General features: G+C 35.3%; 1 protein-coding gene across 15 annotated transcripts in view; it reads left to right on the top strand.

Annotated features, from left to right (window-relative positions):
• KCNMA1 (potassium calcium-activated channel subfamily M alpha 1) overlaps positions 1-13,893 on the top strand; it is a 555,223-nt gene that overhangs the window by 326,131 nt on the left and 215,199 nt on the right. For all 15 annotated transcript variants that reach the window (XM_080403227.1, XM_080403225.1, XM_080403230.1 and 12 more), the window contains 4 exons: positions 1,989-2,064; positions 7,182-7,257; positions 8,906-9,076; positions 10,744-10,835. In XM_080403227.1, the coding sequence (XP_080259353.1) occupies positions 1,989-2,064; positions 7,182-7,257; positions 8,906-9,076; positions 10,744-10,835 (415 nt within the window). The remainder of the gene's footprint in view (positions 1-1,988; positions 2,065-7,181; positions 7,258-8,905; positions 9,077-10,743; positions 10,836-13,893) is intronic.

Here is a 13,893-nt window from a genome sequence, read left to right as displayed (position 1 = left end):
TTATTTTAAATTCTGTTCTCTGGAGGGAATTTTTAAAAATAGTGTAGGTCCTAGCAAGTGCAGAGCTTAATCCATAGTGATTTTCTTCTTTCACAAAAAAAATACGTTGAAGTTGTAGTCTCTTTTTTCTATTATTTGATGTCTCGACAACTAAAATAAAGCTTAAGCACTGTAAGAGTTTGGAGATAAGAGATTTTATTGCTAACTTTGTTTCTCAGGCATCTTTTTGAATCATTGCAATAGGTAACTTGGGCATCTCATTAACTTCAAAAGTAGTACAAAACATTTGAAAGGAAAGATTTTTCTCCCATCAACCATTTTTCAAAAAGTTCCAAAAGAATGGAGCGAGGGAGGTAGCTGGACAGAACAGAGTTGAGAAAGCTTAGGGTTGCTCCTCTCCATCCCTGTCCAGCCACATCTCTTTGGATAGCAGTAGCAACTGTGGGAACTACTGAAAGTGGAGCAGAGGGACATGGCTCTTAGTTTCAGCACTATGATCCAAAATGTTCATTCTCTAATCGAAAATGGATGTGAAGTTTGTAGTTGTTAAGCATCATTGTATTGCTCTTCCTCTAGATCCCCAAATCCAGTTTTCAAGTTGCGATTAATCTTCAGTTCCCTGCAGTCAGTAATTTAAAAGAGACTTTATATCTGTGTAATGGACAGGAGTGATTTTCTACTTTAAGGCTACTTAGGAGCCTTAACAAGACTGCTTAATAAGGCTACATATGAGCCTTAGGAAGAGTAAAAATTTTCTTTAACAACTTTCCAAGAATACTGTGGAAATAAAGCCTTGGTTTAAACACATCTCACCACATGCATCTTTGCTCTTGAGTGGAACCTCTCGACTCCACTGAGATGATGGCAGTTGTGACCAGGTTTATAAGTTTGCCAGGAGCACCTTGAGTTTCTAGAAATAAAAAGCGGTTTATAGCACTGGAATTGGGTCAAATATGTATCAATAAAGAGGATGTATGAGAAGAAGCTGCCCTGGACCTAACTAACAGTCATGATACCATGTTACACAACTTTTATGTAACTTCTGGCTGTACCATTTAATAAAAATTATCCTCAAAGCTTTATTTTAATTTTATAAGCTGTGTATGATACACAAGGTACTTTTATTCATATGCCAAAGATCTGCAGCCAAATTATTTACTATCAGCATAAACCTCTTTTAATAATTTAAGCCTTTAATCTTCTATAGTATCTCCTCTGGTGCACACTGTCTTTGTGTATGCCTCACTGGCTTTGTAGTTGTCTGGGAATTGCTATTTGTGCAACCTGATTTCAACACAAAAATGCTATTTCTTTGTGAAAATAGTCGCTACTTTAATAGCTAAAGTATAATCTGTTCCTATAGTTATAGCCTGATGGAAGGATTTATAGTAGGTTTGTCATTTTTAAGAGAGAATGTGTTGTTTCTCTCTATTCCTGCTTCAGTTTTTTGAAATTCGGGTGGAGGCAGGGAGCATTATTATAATAAAAGATTTTACGTCACTAAGATTTACCAATTTAATCAGGCATATACACAGTCTACTTTATCCAGGTTATCACATCTCATGCCCATAACTTTTACTTTTCACTAACCAACGTGCGAGCTTGGAGGATGCAGATTTGTATGTGCCTCTGACAGCCTGGAAGAGAAGGACACGTGCACTAGAACTTCCAACTGAACCTCAGTGAGGTTTTTTTCCCCTTAGCTTTCAGCCTTTATGTCTCCTCCTATGGCTTCCTACATAAACTAAGGCTTTCTGGTAGGATACTTCAGCTATTAAGAATAAAAGTTTAAAACAGTTTGAAAAAGACCTGGTAAAGGATCTTCGAACCATTAAATATGGAAGAACATTTCAAAGGTATTTGACATTTTGTATGTTATCTATGTTGATTTAATGGATCACTGTCATTGTAAGTGAAATGTTGTTATAATTTGAATTATTCTTTACTAGAGTTTTGTTTTTGTTTTTGTTTTTTTTTCTTTACTGCAGGTTTAAGATTTTTAAGAGCCCTTAGACTGATACAGTTTTCAGAAATTTTGCAGTTTCTGAATATCCTTAAAACAAGGTAAGACCTTTTCTTACAATACTGAGTTATTGCACTGGTGACAGAACATAAATGTCTTAGGTTTGTGGTCACTGTAATATATGACTTTTTTTTTTTTTTTTTTCTCAAAAAAAACCCCTTGCTATCTTTTCTTTAAACCTTTTTCTGCTGATGCATGATTTATCAGTGTCAGCATCTTTTGCTATGTGATCAGTAGATTTCATTTGATGTGATGTGGTGTCACATATCTGAGCAAGACTGGGTGCTGATACATTAAAAGCAGAACGAATTACAGAGCTCTGCACTGATTATACATTGCTTCTTTCCACATAATCGGTCCATATTCTGCTGCCTTGGAAAGACAGAAATCAAAATTATTTCAACAGATGTAGTTACAAGGTATTTGGAGAAATAATCATTGTGGCTCTGTTTCAGCTTTTTTGAACTAAGCAACCTTTTGCACATCAAAAACATATTAAAAATTAATTTTACACTGAGCTATCTTTATATTGTGTTTATTGTCATTAGCATTTTTTCAAAGAATAATTAATATACTCGAAGGAACCTTCTGCCTTTCACTGATTCTTTGGGCTATTAATACATGAAAGCTGTGCTGAAACAGCATAACTTTGAAGGAAATAAAAAGGAACCTTCCTGTGCCTTGCAGTTGAAGACACATCACCTTTCATCATTCCTTAGAACGCCCCAGGTGAAGTATTGAGCCCAGCTTCCAATAATTGCTGTAAACTGAGCTCCATTCTGATGTCCTGTGCTCTCTACACTGCTCAATGATGCAGGTGTGAGGGCTTTATATACAAGGAACTCCATTTACTTGCTATGTTAATTAGTAGTGATGGGGGAAATAGATCCTTGAGATTTGTACGTGCTTATGGTAAACAGCTGTGTCTTCAACCCTTAACCTCAAAACTCTTCTCTTTGCTGTAAAACTTTCACGCTGTCTGTCTTTAGCTGTGTGACTGTAAGTAATCCAGTTCTTGTCAAATAAAGAAATCAGAGTGTGCAGTGAAGGTGCAGTCCCAGTAGCTCAGGATACTGCCGATATGGTAAAGGAGAATAATTTGTGCAGGAGCTCAGAAGAGCCAGTGCGTTTGCATTTAACACGCAGAGCAACCTTGCTAAAAGAAATGCCAGTCAATGGAGAAGCCCCATAAACTGCAAGGATTTTAGATAAAGCCCCTTGAGGAGCGGTGGATTTGTAAACTTCCAGATCCATAAATGAAGGGATACCGCATTAATCACATTCAGTGTATTCAGAGCTGGCTTATTCAGCATTGACTTGTTCACTTAGATAACATTTCTCTGGTGCAGAATTTTCTCTTAGATTAGATGTTTTCATCTCTTTGATTATTTATATGAACATCCAAATATCTGTAAACCTCAAATGTTGATTATTAGAAAGCCTGTCAAGCAAAGCTTCCTTGTGTGACTGAATTTACTCAGCTGATTAATCTCCAGCAGTTCATCACTAACGCCTTTTTTTTAACTTAAAAACCGTCAGTGCCTCGAAACAATTTTTTATGTTTCTCCCTGTTCCTGGTTCTTCAATAGAAAGATATGTCTCCTCTCTTTTGTGTCTTAATAACCTGAAAGGAACTAAATAATTAGGAATACTATCAGTGTTCACAAAACATGATTTTGTAAAATGGGTAAGTCAATTTAAACCAAATGAACAGAATGTCATTTATTTTAGAAAAATTTTTAGTTATGCCTGCCATAAATTTGACCATCTGTGCACTTTGGCTTTTATTAATTGTCTTGTGTGAGTTTAGCTTTTACAAAGCAAAAAATGAGAAAATACATTTATTGCTGCTATTACTAACTTCAGTTAGAAAAGTTTGTATTTTCAGTGTGTTCCTAAGTACTATCATAAACAAGAACTACGGTTCGTGTTGTAGGTACAGTTCGCTTTTTCTGCTACAGTACCAAAATACTTTTAAATGAGAGTTTTATTTCTGGATTATTAATCTTTCTTAATGAAAAAAGCAGCATGCTGACCACTTGTGGTTAATGGACAATCTTTAGTAGTTTTGCAAGTGTTAGAGCAGTTAAGCTTGTAGTCTCAATAAAAAATTCCCTAAATTCAAGCATTGATTTCAATTCATACAGTGGCCTTGAATTGTTATTATTCCTATACTATTGTATGCTTTTGACCAGCTACTGCAACATTCTTTTGTTCAGGGATGATTAAAAATCTTACAGAATTAATATATTTTGCATTTCTTGCAATCCGCTTTCAAGGTTTTAATGAAATTTTCAACATCATTGTTTGTTTGTGAGTGTAAAGACCAAGGAATAATGGCAGACTTGGATTGTTGAACTGAATAGTAAATTCAGTATATTGTTACTAGTCTGAAATGATAGTACAGGGAAAAAAAACACCCAAATTATTTAAAAATTCTGCAAAAGATAAAAGTGCACTCTGTTTGAGGTGTTATGTGTTTATGTGAAAAAAATACGGAGCTAATTCGACTAGAGGCATTTCATTGTGTTTGGCATTAATAAGAAGTAACTACTGACAAGATGAGAAAGCGATAGGCTATAAAGGGTACTGCTATATTTTTAATGTTTGGTGCAGTTAGAGAAGAAATTTGTTCCTTTTCCTCTTTCCCCAGTAAAGAAAAAAGTTTAACCTAGAAATTAAAATTACTCCTGGAATTAGTGACTAAAATATGGGAATAAAATACACATTTATTATTTATACAGTGGGCAGAAGGGCTGTTCTAAACACTGGAGTCCAAAGGAAGAAGCTAAACAGTGCAAAAATAGAAGCAGTGAGAAGACCAGCAATGTAATGTGGGAGTGCTAGATAATTATTAGAATATCTGAAAAATGATTAATTATACTTGAAAAGAACCAGTAAGGCAAAGCAAAATTTTACAGTGGTGTCTTAAAAGACCACAGTCTGCTAAGGATCTATTTGTTTACTTAGTTTAAAATTAAATGTATTTTACGCAATATCTTTTGTTTCTGTAATTTATGAAATAAAAGGAATTGTGTGGTGTTCAGTTGAAAATTTCTCTCCTTCACTGTTTTCTAATATTTTCCGACAAAACTACAGAGGCTTAGGCAGGGCTCACAGTAAGGGATTTTGCACAGATGTTGGAAAGAGCTTAAAGAGGAGGAAAATGTTTGTGACTAATCCTTCATCTATATTTAGACTGGCAGAAACACAGGGAGTATTTCATAGAGGAGAGAGAAGGCAAGGTGTTTAATAAATCTTCAAAAATAGAAGGTACCAAACTCACGTAAATAGTTACTCTTAATGGCTGTTGCCATTTACTTGTATTACAGTAATAAGCGGAGACCAGGTGACACGTCGGTGTATCAGGAGCCTCTTGTGCCCTAAGCCCATGTGAAGGACTATATTTAGCCTTTCACAGCAGAGCTTTCCATCAGTGTGATTCCTATGATTTTTTTTTTTAATCTAGAAACCCGTGTTAGGGTCCCGCACTATGTCTGAATGCTGTCGCTGACAAAATATGAACCTTAATCAAGCACGCCTTAAGAAAGAGAGAATTAGGGAATATATGTTGATGTAGGTGAATGCTTATTAATTGCAGAACTGCTGAAATAGTCTCTTAATTTTGAGTACAATATTCATTAGAGCACCTGTCATATTACCCAATTGTATTTCTTTCCTAGTACCCACAGATGCCCGCTTTGCTAACTGTAAACCTTAAAATATTTTTAAGGGAGCCTGTCTGATGAATTTTGCAGGTTCATTTCTCAACTTTGTTTAGAAAAGAATGCATTTTTATCGTCCTAAAGTTGTTATAAACAGACCTATAAATTCTACAGTAATGTTGATAATGATTTTTTTTTAATGATTTTTATTCTTTAGGAAGGTATTGCTTTAAGGAATAACAGTGATTTTTCTGAGGCATTATTCTTTGTTATAAATGTTTTCAAAAACAAAGGGCAGCTATTTCCAATACAATTCCTTGAATGGGTGAGATTATTTAGACATAGTAGTACAGGGACTTTAGTTCCTTCTGTATTGGTGAAATATCCCTCTTAGCTTTTGAAGTCACAGTGATTTTTGTAAGAAGAGAGGGAGCAGTCTTTACCTGTATTTCTTCCATGAGCTACGGCATTTTCCTGCTTAATTGAGTGAGGTCCTTGCTTCAAAATCCCTTCTGGCTACAGTAGGGAACATACTACTCAGTGGGACTAAAAAGAGCTTGCAGAGTTTGACTGGTAGGTTTCCATCTTTTTTTTAGAAAAATGTTAATATGAAATATGAAATAGTCTAGCTTCATATGAATTTCCACAAAGAAGTCCATAAGAGTTCAGGCAAGCAGAATAATATGACAATTACTTAAGATTTTACACAAAAACCACAAAGTGTCTGGGTTATTTAGTTTGGGAATCATAATTTTTTTTTTTCCTCTGCAAAAGCAGCATGGTGTTTACAGATTGGCTGCAATAGTTCATTAATTGTTTACTATAACTGTAGGAAAACAGTCTTGTCCTGTGGTCAGGTCTGCGAGTGTTAACATGTGGTGAGGCTGCAACACAATCATCTTCTTGCTGTTAATTTTTAAAGCCTCCACAGGTCTGAGGTCAAAAGCACAATGAGTATAGAAAAAGCGTACAAGAAATGAAATAATTTGAAAGACATCAGTCAATTGTTTGTGTAAGTGCCGTGTTCAGTGGCTAATGTTATATGGCGTTGCTCAGTTTAATTCATTGGGCCTGCATGGATGTATTTTAGGGTACCAGAATATTTACGGATAATTCTGATGTGTATAGCAATGATAAATGAGAAGGTGAGTATACTGGAGGCAACGAAATAATTTGGGAAAAAGCATTATTTCTTTCTGTTTGTTTGTTTATGAGTACAAATGAAGCTAAGGTTTCCGTTTGACTGCTCTCAAATGCATTGGAATTTTTCTTTCAAGGTCACTAAATTATGCAACTGTGAACTCTGCAAAGACAAAATAACACCTATTTTGCACAGGCTTTTGATTGAGTTTTTTAGGGAGCCTGCTTCTCTTCAGAAATCATTACCAAACTCTCGCATCTGAGGCATGCAGTCTTATACAGGTACATATGAAAAATGTGTGATAAATTCCAGTCTAAATTCCTCTTTGTCGTTGGGTTTTGTTTATTTTCAGTAATTCCATCAAGCTGGTGAATCTGTGCTCTATATTTATCAGCACGTGGCTGACAGCAGCTGGGTTCATACATTTGGTAAGTATATTTGAAAATACTTCATTGACTTTTTCTCATGGATCGTCTGCTCTCAGAGCTACTTGATGACCTGAAATCGCCTTGTTCTGGATAACCTCTGAACACATCCAGAGAGTACAATAAAAAATGACATCACGGCTTCCTAAATTTTCGGCTTCTACTCGAAACTAATTCTGAGTAGTAAGCAATACATCATTAACCTCAGCCGTAAAATAGACTTGGACCAGTGGAAGCGGGGGCAAGGGCACCGTTTGCCGGCAGGTGGTAGTGTTTCCTAAGGAAACACCCGGCTGCTTCCTGGAAGGGGTCGGCAGGGCTGAAATGATGCTGAAATGATGAAAGCAGGGGTTGTGCCAGGAGGCAGTTCTGTATTCCCACGAGAAGCAATGGAATGGCCACCATTCTGGCTAGCGATTTTTAAGAGATTGTTTTCCTCTCTTTTGAAATTTCAAAAAAAAATTTATGTAGTTTTCAGTCACCGATAACATAGATTTTTGTAATAGTTTTTTGTTCTGCACTTGGCAAGACGTGAAAAATTTAAGATAGCTAGTGCAGAAGTACATGAGTTCATAAATGTGAATATGCATATATAGGATAGGCATATGTCAACTGCGTATTTAAAACTAATGGCGTTTACTGATCAGTTTGGTAAATATGATTGAATGTGGTTAACTGTTTGTCCCTTACATTGTATGATCAAGCTGCTAGTAGTAACAAGTTATTCAGGAATGGTTTTGGACTAATATTATATTTTAATGATATTGATGTTAGTCGAGAGCAATTAAAATGACTTCACTTGAATTACCTTGACCTGTATCCAGCTATAGTAAGATCAAATATTCAGAATGTTTATCTTCTTATTATACCAGATAGTAATTTAATTTTCACTCTTATGAAGATGCACTGAAATTTTGCGTGTTTTTGTTTCTGATATACTTCACATTCAGGGATGACCACGTTTTTTAACAACAACAACAACAAAAAAATAAAATTACATCAGGAGGGCAGGGATGCTATTTTCTAGAGCTTGGGGTTTAGGTTATTTTTGGTTTGGTTTTGGTTTTCAGCATAAATTTCTCTATTGTACTGTAGGAATCCTCAAACATCAAACGTTTTTACTCTGGAACAGATTTGAGAGGGCATGCTCCTTCCCCACTGATAAATCTACAACTTTGTCACAAACAGTAGCTAGCTTCTTGGAAAAGTAATGAGTATCACTGAACTTAACATGTCACTACTGCCTTTAGTAGCTACATAATGCTTTAATACCCAAACCAAGAAGTATAATTTCATTACAAGTAAGAGTCACTGAAAAAAAAATTCTGAACAAAATAAAATATAAAATGAACTTATCTAGCTGCATTAATAAGTTATGTAGTGGTGAATGGAAAAGAAACTTTCTATGAACGGTATGAGTGGCAAGGCTGTGTATGTTGACAAAAGAACTGTAGCGGTATAATTGGGGCAGGGTTGGGTTCTGTATTTGTTAAAAATAAATCACAGGAGGTTTAGGAGTTTATATGCCATTTAAAAAAATAAAATACATACATATATATATATACACACACACATGCACACACATATATCACTAGAGTTAATTTGTGGTACAGCTCTTTTAATTCATTGTATGCTTTCTTGTCAAATTTAGGTGGAGAACTCAGGGGATCCATGGGAAAATTTCCAAAATAATCAACCGCTAACATATTGGGAATGTGTTTATTTACTGATGGTTACAATGTCCACTGTTGGCTATGGAGATGTTTATGCAAAAACAACTCTTGGTCGCCTTTTCATGGTCTTCTTCATCCTTGGGGGATTGGTAAAAACTCTTTGTTGTTGTTGTTATTATTACTACTATTATTATTCCAGCTACCTTAATATTTGATACAATATATCTCAATGCTGTAATTAAAGAAGTAATAATATATGGTTTAGGGAATTAAAATTAATTATAAGATGTTTAAATATGTTTAATACACCCTTTTTCTTCTATAGACAAATATTTTGGTGGAGCTTATCAAATTAGTCTGGTTTAGTAGAGTGAGAATTTTTCTAAGCCATTTAAATCAATAATGCTTGTGAATACATTAAGTGCCTTAATATTTCAACTTATAATGTTATTTGTACTTTCTAGTGAGTGACTGTAGTGTGTATTTTTTGAGGCTGCTGTAGATACTTAAAGGCACTTTGCGGTTTCAGAAACCCTACCCACCCTTCTGTGTTCCTTCCCAACATTCCAACAAACACTGTGGCTTTGGACTGCCTTAAAGAGCAGCTTGCCTGATCCAGATGATGGCAAACCACATTCTCTTTAATTTCAAACATACTTTCATGTCATATAGCAGAATTTTAACTCATAATTTATCACATGGCCATAACCAGTATCCTTTTATGTCAGCAAGTGCTTGTGTTCTTTGTCCTGTATGTACATAGCACCAAAGTTACTAATTGTCTTCTGTCAACTTTGCTATTGTTTATTAGTGTTAGTAATATTATAGGACCTGTTGCAATGTTGTGCTGTAAACCAGCAAGGTTTATTTTTTATTTACTCTGTGCAAGGTAAGTGCTTTATGGATGATTCACAATATAAATTGTGCCCATAGATACATACGTGTATTGTTTTCTCTCATGTATCGATTTCACATATACATACATCTCACAGAGGTGATATGTATATAACTAATGTTATGAATGCAATATATGAGACAAACAGAAATACATATATATCTATATATATATATGAGTATAAATATATGCATTCCCATCGATGTTTATTGACATACAAAGACAAAGACCATGTCAAATGGCAATAGCTCTTCGAAGTATCCAGCCACAAGGAAGATGTTTGTTGGACAAAACATGGCAGAATAATTTTTATTTTCTCCTCAAAACCTTTTTACTATCACGTGTTATTCCAATCCTTTTGAAAACATAAACTTTTGGAAAAGCTTTTTTTTGGGGGCGGGGGGTGACATTTTCGTTTCTTCACTAGGGGGAATAACCCCGATTTCATCGTGTTTTTTGCCTTATTTTGAATCCTAATAATGGGGGAAAAAATCTGTCTTTTAAACTACAAATGTAACGGTAATGATAACACTTATTTTTGTTTTTTGCAGTGTATTTTGGATAAGTTTTTTCCCCTCCCCTCTTCAGGAAGAATTAGACATAACTGTATTTTATGGTTAGATACCGATTTGAATTAATTTTGTTCTTGTTTTGTTTTGTGTGTCTATTTTTCCTCTTTTGACCATTTTCTTAATTTGTAAGGTGTGCATCTTCTCCAAGACCAACTTTTACATTAAGCCTTCTTGTTTGATAAGAACTTTTACATTTTTTTTAAAAAAAAAATTTTTAAAACAACTGCATAGATCTAATTCTTTTGCATTTTCAGATCTTAAAGATATATATCTTCTGAAAATATTCATCATCCCCCTTTCTTTGGCCTCTCTTTTTAGTCTTTTCTTCTGTCTCCTATCTTCTTCTTAGGCCATGTTTGCCAGCTACGTCCCTGAAATCATAGAGTTAATAGGAAACCGCAAGAAATATGGTGGTTCCTATAGTGCGGTTAGTGGAAGAAAGTAAGTATCCCAAGAGGCTCTGCTGCCTCTGCTGCAGTAGAACACTCTCTGCATGCCATTTTCTTTTTTTTTTTTTTTGTTTTTGTTTCATGCATGTAGGCAATGTTTGCTCGCTACGTGCCAGAAATTGCTGCTCTCATCCTTAATCGGAAGAAATACGGCGGGACTTTTAACTCAACCCGAGGCAGAAAGTAAGTCAAAACAGACCAGGTGTGGTTGTGTGACTTTAAAGAGCCCCTGATGGTGGTAATAGCTGACTCACAGCTTAGCAGGCTGTATTCCTTGACATCAGATGTTACCACTGGAGAGTTGTCACACTATAATTAGAGACCTGGGCTATGCTATGGTACGAGTCACAACGTTTTGTCCCTAATTTAAAAGAACCTGGATGCTACTAAGTCTACACTGGCACACATCTTGAACAAATGCTGCATATGCATTAGCTTCTGCAACAATGTTGACCCAGCGCTTCACAGTTTTAGGCATCAGATTATCATGTGCTCATCTCTTCACTGGGCAACAATGATAATTCACATGATTTTCAAGCAACTCAGTTCTTCAAGAAACTTGGATTTACGGGAGTGCAAAATATGCAATTTATGTTGATGGGATTATTCTATTAGGCTGACTATGTCAGAAGTCTGATAGTACTATTCATCATTCTTCAAACAGTAGATTTGGATCTTATGCAGCTCCTTTTGACTTCATATGAATATTGCGAACATTTGGATTTTAGGATCTGTGACCAAGGATTTTAAAGTGATTCTCTTCTACACACAATATAAAACCTATCCTAAGAAGAGCAAGTGGTAGCCTTAGTATCAATATATGGGGGGAAAAAAACAAACCAAGAAAACAAAGCCATAAGAAGTCCTATTTTTGCCTGGTAGCAAGGTGAAATTTTATTTGACTACATTACATTTTATTGAAAGCCTGCTTGTTTTCTTGACCAAGTTAAAACTAGCTCTTTCTAAGATTCCCAGCATCTAGACCTGCTGGGATATCGCCTTTAATGAACTAGATGTACTTGGCGATATAGTAGTTTCTCTTCTATATCACCTTTAGTGTTGCCATCTTTTCTTTCGTTACATATCATTGAGACATTCACTGGTAGAGACATATTTGCCTTAAAAGACTACTTGTATAGAATCCTTGTCATATAGCATAAAGTACTGTAGGCAATGCATCCTCTCCCTACCTTTTAGTAGGGATATGTTTTATTACTTTTATTCCTTTCAAGTCATCACACATGCATCATTTTATAAATGTGGATTATGGTTTTATCAAGTTTTTTCTCCTCTGTGGAGCAGAAAGACTGTAATTTCCCACAGAGCTAATTCCAGAGTACTGTTTTATGTCACTGTTTAATCAATAATCAAGAATAAATCAAAGTGTATTATTTCGTTATAGCTTACGCTATTGTATGTTCAATGATGCTCAAGCAATTACGTGACACAATTGAAAATGTCAGTACTTCCATTTTTTAAGATAACCTCAGCTCTTGGAAGGTTTTGGTTTTCTTGCTGTAAACACACTAATGTTGGAAACTTGCATCATAATTTGCTTACCCAGAATAAAAAATTGCCTTAATTGAGTTCTGATATAGACTGGTCTCATTAACTTCTCCAAATGTTGGTTTATGAGAGAGACCTACCCAGTTTCATATTTGTATTCATACATGGTTTCTCAAAGAGAAGTTTGCCAAACACAGAATTTTTAGCTCTGTTTTTGAGGCTCCAGAGGAGTGATAGCGGAGGGGAATACGGTTTAAAACCCTTTTACGTACAGAGTTTTAGTCTCTCCCTTCTACATTGTCACTAGTACCCAGCATTGCTCAGATGTCTCTAAACTTGGACCTGATCTACAGTCAGAACCTTTCATCCTGCAAAGCTCAACGCCAGATTACAGGCTTCTGCTAGCTTTGGGGCGTGCTTATTATTTTTTTTTTTTAACCTTTTCTTTTTGTCTTATTTATCTGCACTATCTGGTTTTAGCTCACCCTGTTGTCAGTGCTTTCTCTGCTGATATCTACTGCCCATATAACTTGTTGTTTGAAACTCAGTTCTGTCATCAGCATACCAACTGTTTGATTTATATTATGCACTGTTTTCTGGTTCAGTTATTAATTACTAAGTAGTTTAAAGATGTCCTTTGCTCACGTGGGTCTTTCATCAGAGACTCTGAGCTTGGGAACTGCACAGTAAAAAGCCATTAGCACCCCTTGTTTGGTGTTGCTTTTGCAGTCAGTAGAACAAGATTGATGAAATGCTATGTTTGGCCAAAATTTAAGTTTTCATTTGGAATTCAGTGTTGAGAGAATGGATTGTCAGAACCAATAAGTTTTCCTTTGCTTGGGATATAGACATGTGGTAGTAATTAGTAATATAAGGTCTTTAGTTGAGCAACCAAGCATAGATTCTGGCAGGAAACATAATGAGAAACTACAGTTGTTCTATTCCTAACGTCAGAAAGTTTCCAGATAAAATTGAATACATGTACAAAATGAAAGCAGATAAATTTTGTTGAAAGATGTAGTTTCAGCTCTTAAAATAGCAAATGCGTATACTTTTTAACGTTTTCCAGGATAGATAAATATATGGAATCTGCTTTCTAGCATTTATATATCTGTTTATATATGCTGCCTCATGAACTATGTCTGTGGAATAGCATGCTTCTATATTATTGAATGTTTAGGTGGGAAATGAAAATTAACATATGATTATGTATGCTTTGAGGATTGTACCACATGGCTTTAACACTATGGAGGGCCTTGCTATAGAATTATAGCTATAAGAGCATCTAGAATGTATGCAAAAAAATTATTTCTACAAACCCTGCTTACTAAAGAAGAGAAACAACCAACACACCAGCAAGTTTGATCTCACATTTCATTCTGTCAAAATTTCATATTCAGCCAGTAAAGACCCCAAAGGACTCATAAACTATATAGGAATCATTGTGCACAATGAAGAAGCTTACTTTGCTCTTAGATGAGATGTCTACATACAGAGTTTGGAAACACAAGTAGTTTGTTGGCAGTATGCAATTATCACTGGTT

The sequence above is a fragment of the Falco punctatus genome, assembly GCF_963210335.1.
Source record: "Falco punctatus genome assembly, chromosome: 9".
NCBI lineage: Eukaryota > Metazoa > Chordata > Aves > Falconiformes > Falconidae > Falco > Falco punctatus.
This window is presented reverse-complemented; position numbering and strand designations above follow the sequence as displayed.